The sequence below is a fragment of the Condylura cristata genome, unplaced genomic scaffold, assembly GCF_000260355.1.
Source record: "Condylura cristata isolate star-nosed mole 26May11 unplaced genomic scaffold, ConCri1.0 scaffold00016, whole genome shotgun sequence".
NCBI lineage: Eukaryota > Metazoa > Chordata > Mammalia > Eulipotyphla > Talpidae > Condylura > Condylura cristata.
The window spans coordinates 38,343,943-38,355,820 of record NW_004567117.1 but is presented as its reverse complement, the minus strand read 5'-3'; the positions used below and the strand labels follow the sequence as shown (position 1 = coordinate 38,355,820).

Below are 11,878 nucleotides of genomic sequence, written 5' to 3'. Positions count from 1 at the left end.
CATCTGCAGAACCCAGTGTCACACTTAGACCAAAACCAGTTGAGCAATGGGAGAGCCAAGACACGCCCCCCCCACCCCAGGGAACCGGGCTCCTGTGACCAGGAGACATGTCCATAGGGGTAAGAGTGCACATCAGAGCTGCCTGAACACCGTCCACAGCCCCTTGTCCATCTGTCCAGTCTGGTCCATGTCTGAACCGAACTTCGAGATCGGATCTAAACAGACGTTGAGCATGTTTAGAAATTTCTATATCAGCATGGCCAAGAAATTGGGTCTCCATCCGGAGAGGGGTGCTTGCATGTCAGAGCCCGTTTTTCTAGTGACTCATCTTTACCATATTTTGCAAGTAGAGTCCGCTGCGAAGGAGGAAAGTTTTCATAAATCAAAGAGCTGATTGACATGCTTTCAATCTGATTCAGCTGGACCGTCTCCTCCTGGGTGTCATCCGCCTGGGGTCATGGGGATATCATCAGCTGAGCTACTGGTTTAAGTTTGGAAGGGAGGGAAGAGGAGGAGGAAGTGGGGGGAGGGGGAAGGAGGGAAGGACCCTGTGTCCCACACCCCACCCTTGCAGCCTGGGGGTCCCTGACATCCCCATCCCTGTCAGCTCAGGGCTCAGCCCTACCTCCTGGGCGGGGAGGGCTCTGGGGAGAGACTGTGGTAGCCTTGGGCCACCCCTGGGTGGGGCCCACCCTGGCTGGGGACAGAGACTCTGCAGACACGTCACAAGTATCAGGGAAGATGAGAAGGCTTGACTTGTCTGAGTGCTCAGGAGCTGGTGATTCTGTGAGTAGGCTGAGATGCAAAAATGGGGGGGGGAGTTGGTTGCGCTCAGCTGAGGATAGTGCACAGCTGGAGACCAGCTGCCTCCCGAGGCAAAACTACAAAGCCAACTTCTGAGGAGCAACAGGGTGGGGCCCGGGGAAGCCGCCCGTGTTAGAAGCCCCTGCAGTGCCTGCTGGCAGCGGCTCCAGAGTGGGCACTTGAGGCTCCGGCCCAGGAGGGCTTGTGGGTGTGTTTTAAAGCCCGAAGCATGTCGTCCTGCCCACCCAGAATGTGCTGACAGCAGAGTGAATGGTCTTTATGTTTCCTGGCATAAGGGTCAAGTAAGAAAAATGTTTGCAGGCCGCGTTTATTTTTTTTTAATGCAAAGTTAAGATGATTGCATTTTTTGCCCCATGGTAGAGAACATAGGGAAGGAGCAGGAGGTAAAACACCTCTCAGAATCACGCTTGAAAAATAGGGTGCAGCCTCTTAGCCACGGGGAGGCGAAGATGCCAGCCATTGAGAACCAGCATCAAGAAGGGAACTCTCTTTTGCTTTTGGAGTTGCTTATTCAGCTACACCCCATGCCAGGTAGCCTGTGACTGTGGTCTACCTTTTTGGCTCCTCCGTTTGTCCATGTATTTGATTCTTTCTCTCCAGTTCTGTGCTTCTCTGAGCAAATCCAGAGCCTACTTAACTGCAAATTTGTCATAAAGAAAAAAAAAAAGAATTTGATTTCAGTGATGACCACTTTGACTGCCAAGGCCAAGAATTCAGTGCAAAATCTGAGCATCTGTCATCGTAAAGGATATAAATTCACAACAGCTTTGCATCTTCTCCAGTATTAACTTTCATTTAAAAAACTTGGTTTTTTATCTCAGCCATGCATGACAACATTCCCCTGCATTGTGTTCTGCAGAACCTTGGGGTCCTGGGCTGGCCCAGTGAGATGGGGAGGGAGGGGATGCCAGTCACCCTTTCTTTCTCTAGAAGCTGCTGCATTTGAGCAGGAATGCATTCCTGCACCTACTGCTGAGGACTCACGACTTGAGTCCATGAGCAGTTCTGCGAAGGATCTTCCTTTAAAAAAAAAAAATGCTAATTTTGGTGAAGCCTGCACTTCCCCAAATTATTTTCTTCAAACTTTTCATAGATGATGGTGCCCTGAGCAGAATCCCATTTGGGAAATTCTGACTTGTGTGTCTCCAAGACCTGAGCTCTAGGGCTGAACTTGCCGGGTCATCTGGTCGACTTCCAGGCGCTGCCGTTGTCATCACCAGACGCAACAGCCCTCGCTCAGAGAGAGCCGTCGGCACAGCAACTGCTGAAGGAAAGCAGGACGCTGCTCCTCCGGTTCGCAGCAAGTTTGTTCCTGTTTACATTGACGGCGGTGGACGGCCTCTCTGTTGGCCATGCGCGCATCATCAGGCTTCACTGTGACACAGAACTTACTGCACAAATTAATCCGGACTTTGAATTCTTCCCTTCTCCAAGCTCCAGATTCTTTTTTCCCCTAAAACTGAAATATCCCCATTGCCTATGGAACAACAAGCCCCTCCCCAACAGCAGCACTTACCAAAGAGCTCAGTGTGTGATTTTCTGTGTCAGTTCTCCTCTGGATGCCCGCCAGAGCATGGAGGATGCAAACGGCAAACGCCATGCGTTTGGCTTCACTGTTTCACTAAGGAAAACATTCCAGTGCCGGTAATCACGGACATCGGGGGGAGAAGGGCTGAGAGGAGTCCCTCATGTTTGTGATTACAATGAGAAAGCACAGGCCCCGGGCATGCCCTGAACATGCAAGTCACAACTGTCACACGGGGCCACTGAGACAGTGGCAGCCTGGCTTTGCTGGCTGCAGTAAGGCGCAAGCACCCAGATGTGCTCCTTGGACAGCTGCAATGCCATGGGAAGTTCCCTGGGAACTGGGAAGTTGAGAGAGCTGCTTCCAGGTTAGCCAGCTGAGACCTGGGGTGGCTGGGGCTTGTGCCCCTCGTTGCGCTCTGAAGACCCTTTACCATCTTAGATCTTTCCCTCATCAGTCGTGTCAGCTGCCCCCTGAGCCCTCATTTCCTCGCCGTCCATCTCAGCGAGAGCCGAGACTCGCAGACTCACAGCGTCCACGCCTGGCCGGCAGGCTGCACTGACCACAGCTGGAAGGTGCACCGTGTGCATCCAGACACCAGCTCAGAGACAAGGAGGCCCCCAGGGGCCTCTGCATCAGCAGCGTCAGAGGCAATGAGGCAGTTTCATCTGTGGTGCCAATACGTCATCACGGTCTTTTCTTTTTTTTGACTAAGAGATAATGATTATTGACTGTAAACACATGTGATCTAAGACCTCTCCGTCCTCGTTGTTGTTTTTCTTTTAACTGTGCATCATGCGGTGTCTGTAATATGCTGGGTAGAGGAATTTGAAGGCCGCACAGCCGGCCTCTGACAGCTGAAAGGCCAAGGCACACGCAGGCTGGTGACCTGCCATCTGGCTGATGGGCCACTTTGATTTTGTCTTTGAGAGTCTGTAGCTGGAGCCAGGCGAGGTCTCCCAAGGAGCCAGTAACCCCGATGGGGAGACAAATTAAGGACATGTTGGCTCCATAGTAATTAGCGTGCTGGTCTTTATTTTTTGACGTTTGTTTATTTTCTGATAAAGTGACCGAGACCTCCTTACAATGGTTCAAAGTGTCAGGGCCAGCCAAGTGCTTCCTACGACTCTCAAGCCCCACTAACACATAGATGAATGAGCTTTAAAAACACTGATACTGTTCCCTGACTGTGACCCCCAGGTGGGTGGGGCGCAGCTAGGCCAGTAGGGGGGTCTTAAACGCACCCCAAGTGATTGTACTGGACCTCCAGTGCTGCGAACGAGCACCAGGACATAAATCTGCACAATCGCCTTGTGTAAACAAACACACTCTGTGTTCACTTGTGACACTGTAAAATATGTTGAGAACATTCTTTGGTTTTCTAAGTGTATTAAATATTACCAATATGGTATCTAAGGAATTCTATTTCTGATGTCTAGATGTGTGTCCTGCTCAACAGCAGGAAAGTTAGAGCTCTGCGCCCCCATGTGGCTACTCAGTGATGTTGCATCTTTAAAATCGGAACCTGCTGGAGCAGAAGTGTTAGGTGATAAGGTCACAGTCACAGTGACAACTCCCTTTGGACAGTGGGTGACCAGAGGTGATAAAAGACCAGCTTCAGGGGCCTGCACTGGAGTCACAGTGCCTGAGCGTGGGGGTCACTGACAGTGCACAAACATGGGCCTTTGAGGGGAGGATTAATCATGTCAGGATGCTGGATCCCAGCCCCTGATGAGGCATGGTAATAGCGCCGTGGTATACACTTGAAAGAGGCAGACATGGGATGCCTAGCTGGGAACCGCGGGGCCCCCCTCCCTCCTCCCCTCTCAGGGCGAGCTGTCAGCAACCTGAGAACTGTAAAATCACCAACTTCAGTTCCGCGCACGTTCCTGTCTGCTGGTGTCCGAGTGCGGAGCCCCCCGCCCCAATTCCCTCACCCCGATTCTGGGGCTCCAGGTCTCCCAGCCTCCTGAGGGGTCTGAGCCGGTCTCCTTCCCCAGGGCATGAGGAGAAGACCGAGAACGCGGTGAGAGCCGGGACCTGCTGTGCCACGTGCAAGGAGTTCCACCAGATGAAGCAGACGGTGCTGCAGCTGAAGCAGAAGGTGCGTGCCCACTAGTCGGCCACGGCCACGGCCACGGGCAGCTCTGGTGGCCTAGAGCAGAGGGTGCTAGGAAACCTAAGAAAAGGAAGTCGTGGCCCCCTTCTCACGGGGCCTCCGCAGAGATTGGTGCCAGCTGGGTCTGGACACGGCTGCTTTGCCAGCCCGCCCTCACAGCCCAACTTCCACAGGGCCGTGGAACGCAGCAAAAGTGGGGGGTTATTGGGGCTTTTCATACAAAAACCCCGAGATGCATGACTCCCCCGAAAAGATGTATGACTCTTTTTCTGTATTTTATCAATAGAGAACATCCTCACTGTGAACCTCCATAAACGGGCAGTGGGCCGCTGTGGCACCTTATAAACATACAGCCTGGGCTTCGGGTGCCACGGATCAGGCAGCAATCGCGTGGGTCCCTCGGGGCACCCACCGCGAGGACGCTCTTTATAAAGGTCTCCACACCACACGTGCCCGAAGGCGTGATTGTAATGCCTGAAAGATCAGCTTTCTCGTGACTGATCTGATATGAGGAATGCCCCCCAGCTGGGTCTGTGGTCAACCTCTTGAACCCCCTGGGCCCAGATAGGTGGTATTTGATGATACCTTAGGTCAAGCATTTCCTGGTTTGTCAACAACTCAGAAATTACTTTCATGGTGATAAAACATGACCTCACTGGTGGGGGGTTGAATCGCTTCCACTCAAGCTGGCGTATATAGTCTGTTTCACTCAGGCATCTACTTAGTCCAGAGGGCAAAGGGATAGTATGAGACTGGATTTTCCATGTTCACCAGCCATCTCTACTGAGAACCGAGGTTGCCAGAGAAACAACAGATCAATAGGTGGAAAAAAGGCTCTGTGAGAGCCTCCCGGGTTGCTGGCGGCCACACTCTCAATTTTAACAGAGGACTGTATGGCGATTGCATAACCGTGATCCTTATCATGATAGTTTGTGATCTGATAGGGGATGAGGCATAAAACCTCTAAGCATGTCCATGTAAACAGAGATGAATAATTACCTCCCACGCAGACAGCCTCACTTGAACTTGGGTTGGTGTCAGTGCTTACTGAGCAAATCCCCAAGGGGTTCGTGGATGACACGTCTCCCCCTCATAGACCACAGGATTCAGGCGTGGGAGAAACAGGTGAACCGTGTTCCAAAGCCTGAAGTTACCCCTAAATGCCACTCTCACCCAGGAGTTAGTTCAAGAGCCAGAGGGCCCTCCCTGGGTGCAAAGGGTTGAAGCACAGCACTATGAAGCTATCTACAGCCACTGCAGCAGGAGTTCTATTCCCGGCCAGGGAGCTGACCCACATGGCTCAGCAGACCTCTCCTGTCTCCCCACTGCTCCCCTCAGCAGGGCATCTCAGTAGATTTGCCTGTTACGCTCCCTGCTCTGCCTCTGGTGAATCTCCTCACCCCTCCCCCACCCCCGCCCTGCACCTCTGACCTCTGTCCTGTACCCAGTTCTTATATGCATAAATAAATAAATAATTTTTTTAAATTAAATAATTTTTTTAAAAAAGAGCTAGAGGTAAGTCTTTCTAGCCTGGATGGCCTTTAGGATCTATGCCGATAAATCTCACAGGTTGTTCAGAAATGCAGTTACTAAGTGAGAGGCTGGCTCACTTATTACCTCCCTGCTGTGTTTTAAGCTCCACAAAAGCAGCTGAACACTGTGGTACACCTGTCACCTCTGCGAGCCTGACACAGAGCCCCTCCTGCAGCATTGCCAAGGAGCAGCGGAGGCTCTCTCTGTGGGGCAGTGTCTGTGCAGCTGAGGAGGCAGTAAGCCCCACCTTAAGTTAACTTACTGTCTTTTATTGTTTTAAGATTTACTTATTTCTGCATACAGAACTGGGGTACAGGCCAGAGGTACAGGGGCGGTGAGAGGCTTCACCAGAGACAGAGTGAGGAGCAGAACAGGCAGATCAGATTGACGAAGTACACTGCTGAGGGGAGCAGCGGGCAGGTCAGGAGAGGTCTGCAGCGCCATGTGGGTCACCTCCCTGGCTGGGGATCAAACTGGTGAAGTGGCTGCTTTAATCTCTTGTGCCACCAGGGACGGCCCTAACTTACTGCTTATTGGAAAACTAAGCCAGTAGTGATGTCAACCCACAGTGGCAACTTGGGGTTGCCCCAAATTCTAGTTTTCCTCCCTTCCGTGCAATTGACCCTTGTTCCCGATTTCCCACTCCCTCCTGCTTATTTTCTGGTAGCTGCCATTGAGTTCTTACAGTTTAGGAGTTTGATTTTATTTTGTTCTCGTGTTTCACATTCCACAGAGGAGTGAGATCTTAATGGTGTTTATCTTCATGTGGATGCATTTTTAAATCACCACACCGCTACAGCCCAGTTACGCTGAAGGTCAGCCCCGAGCACTCCAGGAACCATAGCCACATCCTTGCCTGGCCCACAAAGCTGAGAGGTCTGGAAGGACAGGTGACTAGGTCCTGGTCGCTGTTATTTTGCCTCGGAAACCAGCCCAGGGGCTGGTATGCAGCAGGTGCTCAACAAAGCCCGAGACACAAAGTGATTAACAAATTGGAAGTCTGAACCAGGTAGCTAATTAACCAGGTAGCTAATTCACCCGGTAATTACGATGATGATGGGTCCAGGTTTGCCCGCTAGCTAGCAGAGTGATGCCTGCAGGTCATTTCCATGAGGCCTGTGGGATTCTGCCAGTCCCTGTAAGCTCCAACTCGGCAAGAGGGAAACACTGGCAAAGGCTTGGCTTGGCAGTCCCGGCAGAGGGCAGGTGTGAAGACCCTCCCTGGCAGGGCACCATTGCTTCCTGTCCAGCATGTCCTCTTCTCTTTGCAGATCGCCCTGCTCCCCAACAGTGCTGCGGACCTGGGCAAATACATCCCAGGCGACAAGGTGCTGGCCTCCAATACCTACCTGGCCGGACCCCCTGGCCTGCCTGGGGGCCAAGGTCCGCCCGGTGAGTGCAGGGGAAGACACGTACCAGGAACCCCGGGCTGCCTGAGGAGAGCTCATGTTTGGGGGGATAGGTGAGAGCAGAGCTAGAGTCCAGGAGCCCCCCCCCCCACCTGCACAGGGAGAGCGCCTAGGGCCATGGGCCCGCCAGCCTGAGAGAGCCTCCTGACCACCTGTCACTGGGAGCGAAAAGGTGATTGTCCTGGACTTAGATAAGAGTCTTCAAGATCATTTGTGGTTACAGAGAAATGGGAAGAAAATGCCTTTTTTTTAAAAGATTTATTTATTTATGCTTACTGAACTGGGGTCCAAGCCAGAGGTGTGGTGGGTGAGAGGATTCACCAGAGACAGAGTGGGGAGCAGAACAGGCAGATATACTGAGGTACACTGCTGAGGGGAGCAGCGGGTGGGTCAGGAGAGGTCTGCTGCGCCCTGTGAGTCAACTCCCTGGCCTGGCCAGGATTCGAACTCGTGTTGCAGTAGCTTTGGAGAGTTTCATGTGTCGCTTTAACCCGTTGTGCCACCAGGGAGAGTCCGAAAATACCTTCTAACCTTTACATTGGCGAAGGTTGAGTGGCCCCATGAGCCCCCCTGGGCTTTCACCAGCCCTTTATCCCACACCCAGCCTCGTCTCCCCTGCTCCCCAGGGGAGCGTCCATTTGTTCTTGTTAAGTGTAAGAGGCCTACGGGGCAGCTCAGGCTTGTCAGATGGGGAGAGCAGTGCACAGACAGGTGACTGGCGGGGCGCCCTGATTCACCTGCCGTGAGGTGTGGAGCTAATGACATGCCCTTTGCTTGCAGGCTCACCAGGACCCAAAGGGAGCCCTGGCTTCCCGGGTATGCCGGGCCCCCCGGGGCAGCCCGGCCCGCGGGGCTCCATGGGGCCCATGGGGCCGTCTCCTGACCTGTCCCACATTAAGCAAGGCCGGCGTGGGCCTGTGGTCAGTATCTTTGCAGAAACCCACTCGCTGGGGAGCGTGTGTTCTTGCACCACGTTCCCTCCTGTGAAACTAGATCCTTTGTCTCGTAGGGCCCCCCGGGCGCCCCCGGCAGAGATGGTTCTAAGGTAAGTGGGTCTCCAGCTGTGAGGGCCGAGGGACGCGGGGACTCCCATGACTGGCCATGTTTCGCATGTGACGACTCGAAACACAGACTCACGGCTCCCCCTCCCCCCGAAGCCGGGGTACACACCTAAAAACCTGTTTTCTCAAGATATCAAACAACCACCATAACAAAACCAGCAGCAAATCCACTCCTGAGAAGGAGTGCCCCCCGACATTTCAAAGGCCCCTCAGCCAGGAGCGCTGTTGGGTGGGTCTTTTCTAGCTCACTTCCGGTGACCTCCCAGTTACATGCAGGAGAGGCCCCTTCTGTGCCCATGGGTGGTTTCGTTTGTGTGCCGCCTGCTACTTGCTCGTAGAGCAGTCACTGCGAGTTACTTCTGGAAGCTTCTTAGTCACTCTGCATGTTCTGGAAGGGGGGCTTTTCCTCTCCCCAGCTCTGGGTTGCAAATAACCCAGAAACAGAAGACTCTTACCCAGGCAGTTATGTTCCAGCCTTGAGCCCAGCTTCCAGGTGACCTGGGTTTCTGAAAGAAAATCCTGGTGGTTGAGTGCAGGGAGGCAGCAACCATAGCAGCAGCATCACCTTGGCCCAGAAAGCTAACCCTGACTTTCTGCTTTTAGGGGGAGAGAGGAGCACCTGGCCCCAGAGGGTCTCCAGTAAGTAGCACTCACTACCTTCCTCCTCAGAGGGAGGGTTTTGGGGTGGGGAGCTCCGGTACCCCACACGGTGGCCTGAGCCCAAGTCGGCCCATTTACCACAGCTCAGCCCACCGGAACAGAACCCCGTGGTGGGAGAGCAGCCTAGAGCAACTGCTTGGGGTTCCTTTTGAAAACTTATTTTCTATTTCTTTTTCTGTGCTCATGGTTAATCCTTACTTGGAAGGTCTCCTCTTGGGATTCAAAGCCCCAGTATGCTATGAGTGTTTCCCGGTAAACAAACATTTGAAGAAACTAGAATGGACTGGATGGTGTTAGCTCACGACCCTGAGTGCCCAAGAAGTGAGTCAGTCAGAGGTAGGGCCCCCCAGAAGTGCCAGGCTGCATGGGCCGCCGAGAAGGCAGCTGGTGCGTGCACAGTGTCCGGGAGGTGACACATGAAGCCAGCAGGGTTGGAAGCTCGAGACCATCACCGCTGATGAAGATGTCAGAGCACTAGGGAGTCAGAGAGGTGAGGTCTTAGAGGTGGTCTTAGAGGCAGAGCGGTCTGGGTTCCCACCTCAGCACTCCCACCTGTCATCCGTGCCTGGCTCTCCATTCCCTGACCTGTGCAACGCCCAGGGGAATCTGAGCCCCACACCTCACCTGGGCCTCGTGAGCATCATGTGATATCAGGTACCGCCCATCGCTCAGTGCTTTGCAGAGCTGGGCTGCTGGTCTGAAGCAGGAGCCACAGCGGCTGAGGCCCCAGGGCGAGAGAATGAAGGTTGGACACACACTAACAGCCTTCCCAGAAACTGCACATTTTCTTCCCCATGCGCCACAAAGCATCATGCAGAAATTTAGGCTTCGTCAGTACCATATAATGATAAAAGGTGTTCCCGTCATTCAAAAAAAATAGGAAACCTTTGTTGAAACCTTTCTTGGTCAATGAGAAGAGTTGACGACAGTATACCTTCAGCTTCATTTAGGATGCAGATGAAACCAAGTATCCTTTAACCATTCCATCTTAAAAAAGACCACTATTTAAGCATCTGTTATGCTTAAGGTGTGGCTTAAATCCTCACCTAGGAGCCCATAGCCCCATTTTATGAATGAAGATACAGAAACCCAAAGAATGTGAGTTACACCGAAAGCCACACAGTTCGTAGCAGCTGAGCTAGATTGAAGGGGCGCAGAACCTCTTCACCGCCCCTCTGTGTCCACATAAGCTCTGCCAGAGTTGTTTGGAAGGTCACCCTGAGCGTGACCGACTCTTGCATTCTAATAGATTTGCTGCAGCTGGGAGTGAGCAGCAGGGAGCAGTGACTGTGTCAGGAACACCCATTAAGGAACTGAAGGCATTAGGAGGCCATATACCAGAGACCCCCACACCATATACCAGGGACCCCCAACTGCGGTGGCGGGGCCCTCTCGCTGCATCCGGTCCAGAGTCACCCACCAGGCCTTGCCCACCAGCAGCGGCCGGGGAGCCACACATTGCAGCGGCTGCGTGTGTCGTGTTCTGGCTTTGATCCCTCCCGTGTGTGTGCAGGGGCCTCCCGGTTCCTTCGACTTCCTGCTGCTGATGCTGGCGGACATCCGCAACGACATCGCGGAGCTGCAGGAGAAGGTGTTCGGGCACCGGACGCACTCGGTGGCGGAGGAGTTCCCGCTACCTCAGGAGTTCGCCGGCTACCCCGAGACAATGGACTTCGGCTCTGGAGACGACTACCCGAAAAGAACTGAAACCAGAGACTTGGGGCCCCCTGGAGACTTTTATCCTTAGTGCACCCCCAACATCTCAGTGCCAAAGGAAGAGCGTGCTTGCCTTCAGCTAAGTCAGTGAAGCGGGAGGGGGAGGAACACCCCTGAGGAAAGGATGTTTTTGTTATCTTGACTCCTTTCCTGCTTTCTCCCTACCTCCTCTTCCAAATACCATTTTGAGAGGCTCCTGCTCCCCTGTAGACCACCGAGATCCAGGTTGTGAGTGCTAGCGCCCCTTGGCCACCGTTGGGCTTTCTCTTCCTTTTTATCTTTCAGGAACTTCTGGATTTCTGAGTGAAGTATTTTCACAATGTCTTAAAATTTGGCAGAATATCAAACAGAGAAAATGGCAAGATGAGCTCCAAGAAAATGAGTTTGCTTATAAAAAAAACTACTACAATGTACACATCCCAAATAGACTATAAGGAAGCATGTTCACCTGGCCGCTAGCTCGTTTTTTCTTGGCAGCCAAGTAGGTTTGGAATGTTCTGTCCTCTTGCCCAACTTCGTTTCCCAGTTTTAATTAAAGAAAGGAGAGGAGTGGGTATTAGAGAAGATGGAGAAAAAATGTGGTCAGGTATTTACAGACGTCTGAGTTGCTGTACCTAAAAATCTGACTGTTCAGAGGCCGTGCTGTGCTTACGTCTAAGTATCCAATATGGAGAAGAAGGTCCCTCTAGCTGTAGACAGTAATGAATCCTGATTTCAAGAAGTAGGGGGGTGAAGTGCCCTGGTTTGCCTCAGAACAGAGGACCGCTGGTTGGCCTGCTTGTTTAGAGTGGGTTTGCGCATAAGCCACAGACTACGTTCAATGAGGCCTCTGACCACGGGGCAAAGGCACAGAATGCCCTGGCTTTGCCCGGGTGCCCAGGAGGTGTGTTAGGCCAGGTTCTAGGCTGAAGCGAGGTCCGGTGGGGCCCACACCTCGAAGGGGGTTGCTGCCTTGGACTGCTGGCAAGGAGGGAAGGTGAGCTTTGGGCAGGGGGTCCCCCTGACGCACTAGCACCAGCTCAGTTTGCTC

At 53.0% G+C, this 11,878-nt stretch overlaps 1 protein-coding gene across 1 annotated transcript in view; it reads left to right on the top strand.

The window, feature by feature from the left end:
* Window positions 1–11,289, top strand: part of CCBE1 (collagen and calcium binding EGF domains 1) — a 155,102-nt gene extending 143,813 nt beyond the window's left edge. Inside the window, exons 6-11 of the mRNA XM_004683941.2 lie at window positions 4,351–4,454; window positions 7,274–7,394; window positions 8,192–8,331; window positions 8,421–8,456; window positions 9,076–9,111; window positions 10,646–11,289. Of these exons, the coding sequence (XP_004683998.1) occupies window positions 4,351–4,454; window positions 7,274–7,394; window positions 8,192–8,331; window positions 8,421–8,456; window positions 9,076–9,111; window positions 10,646–10,879 (671 nt within the window). The 3' untranslated portion in view covers window positions 10,880–11,289. The remainder of the gene's footprint in view (window positions 1–4,350; window positions 4,455–7,273; window positions 7,395–8,191; window positions 8,332–8,420; window positions 8,457–9,075; window positions 9,112–10,645) is intronic.
* The last annotated feature ends 589 nt before the right edge of the window (window positions 11,290–11,878 follow it).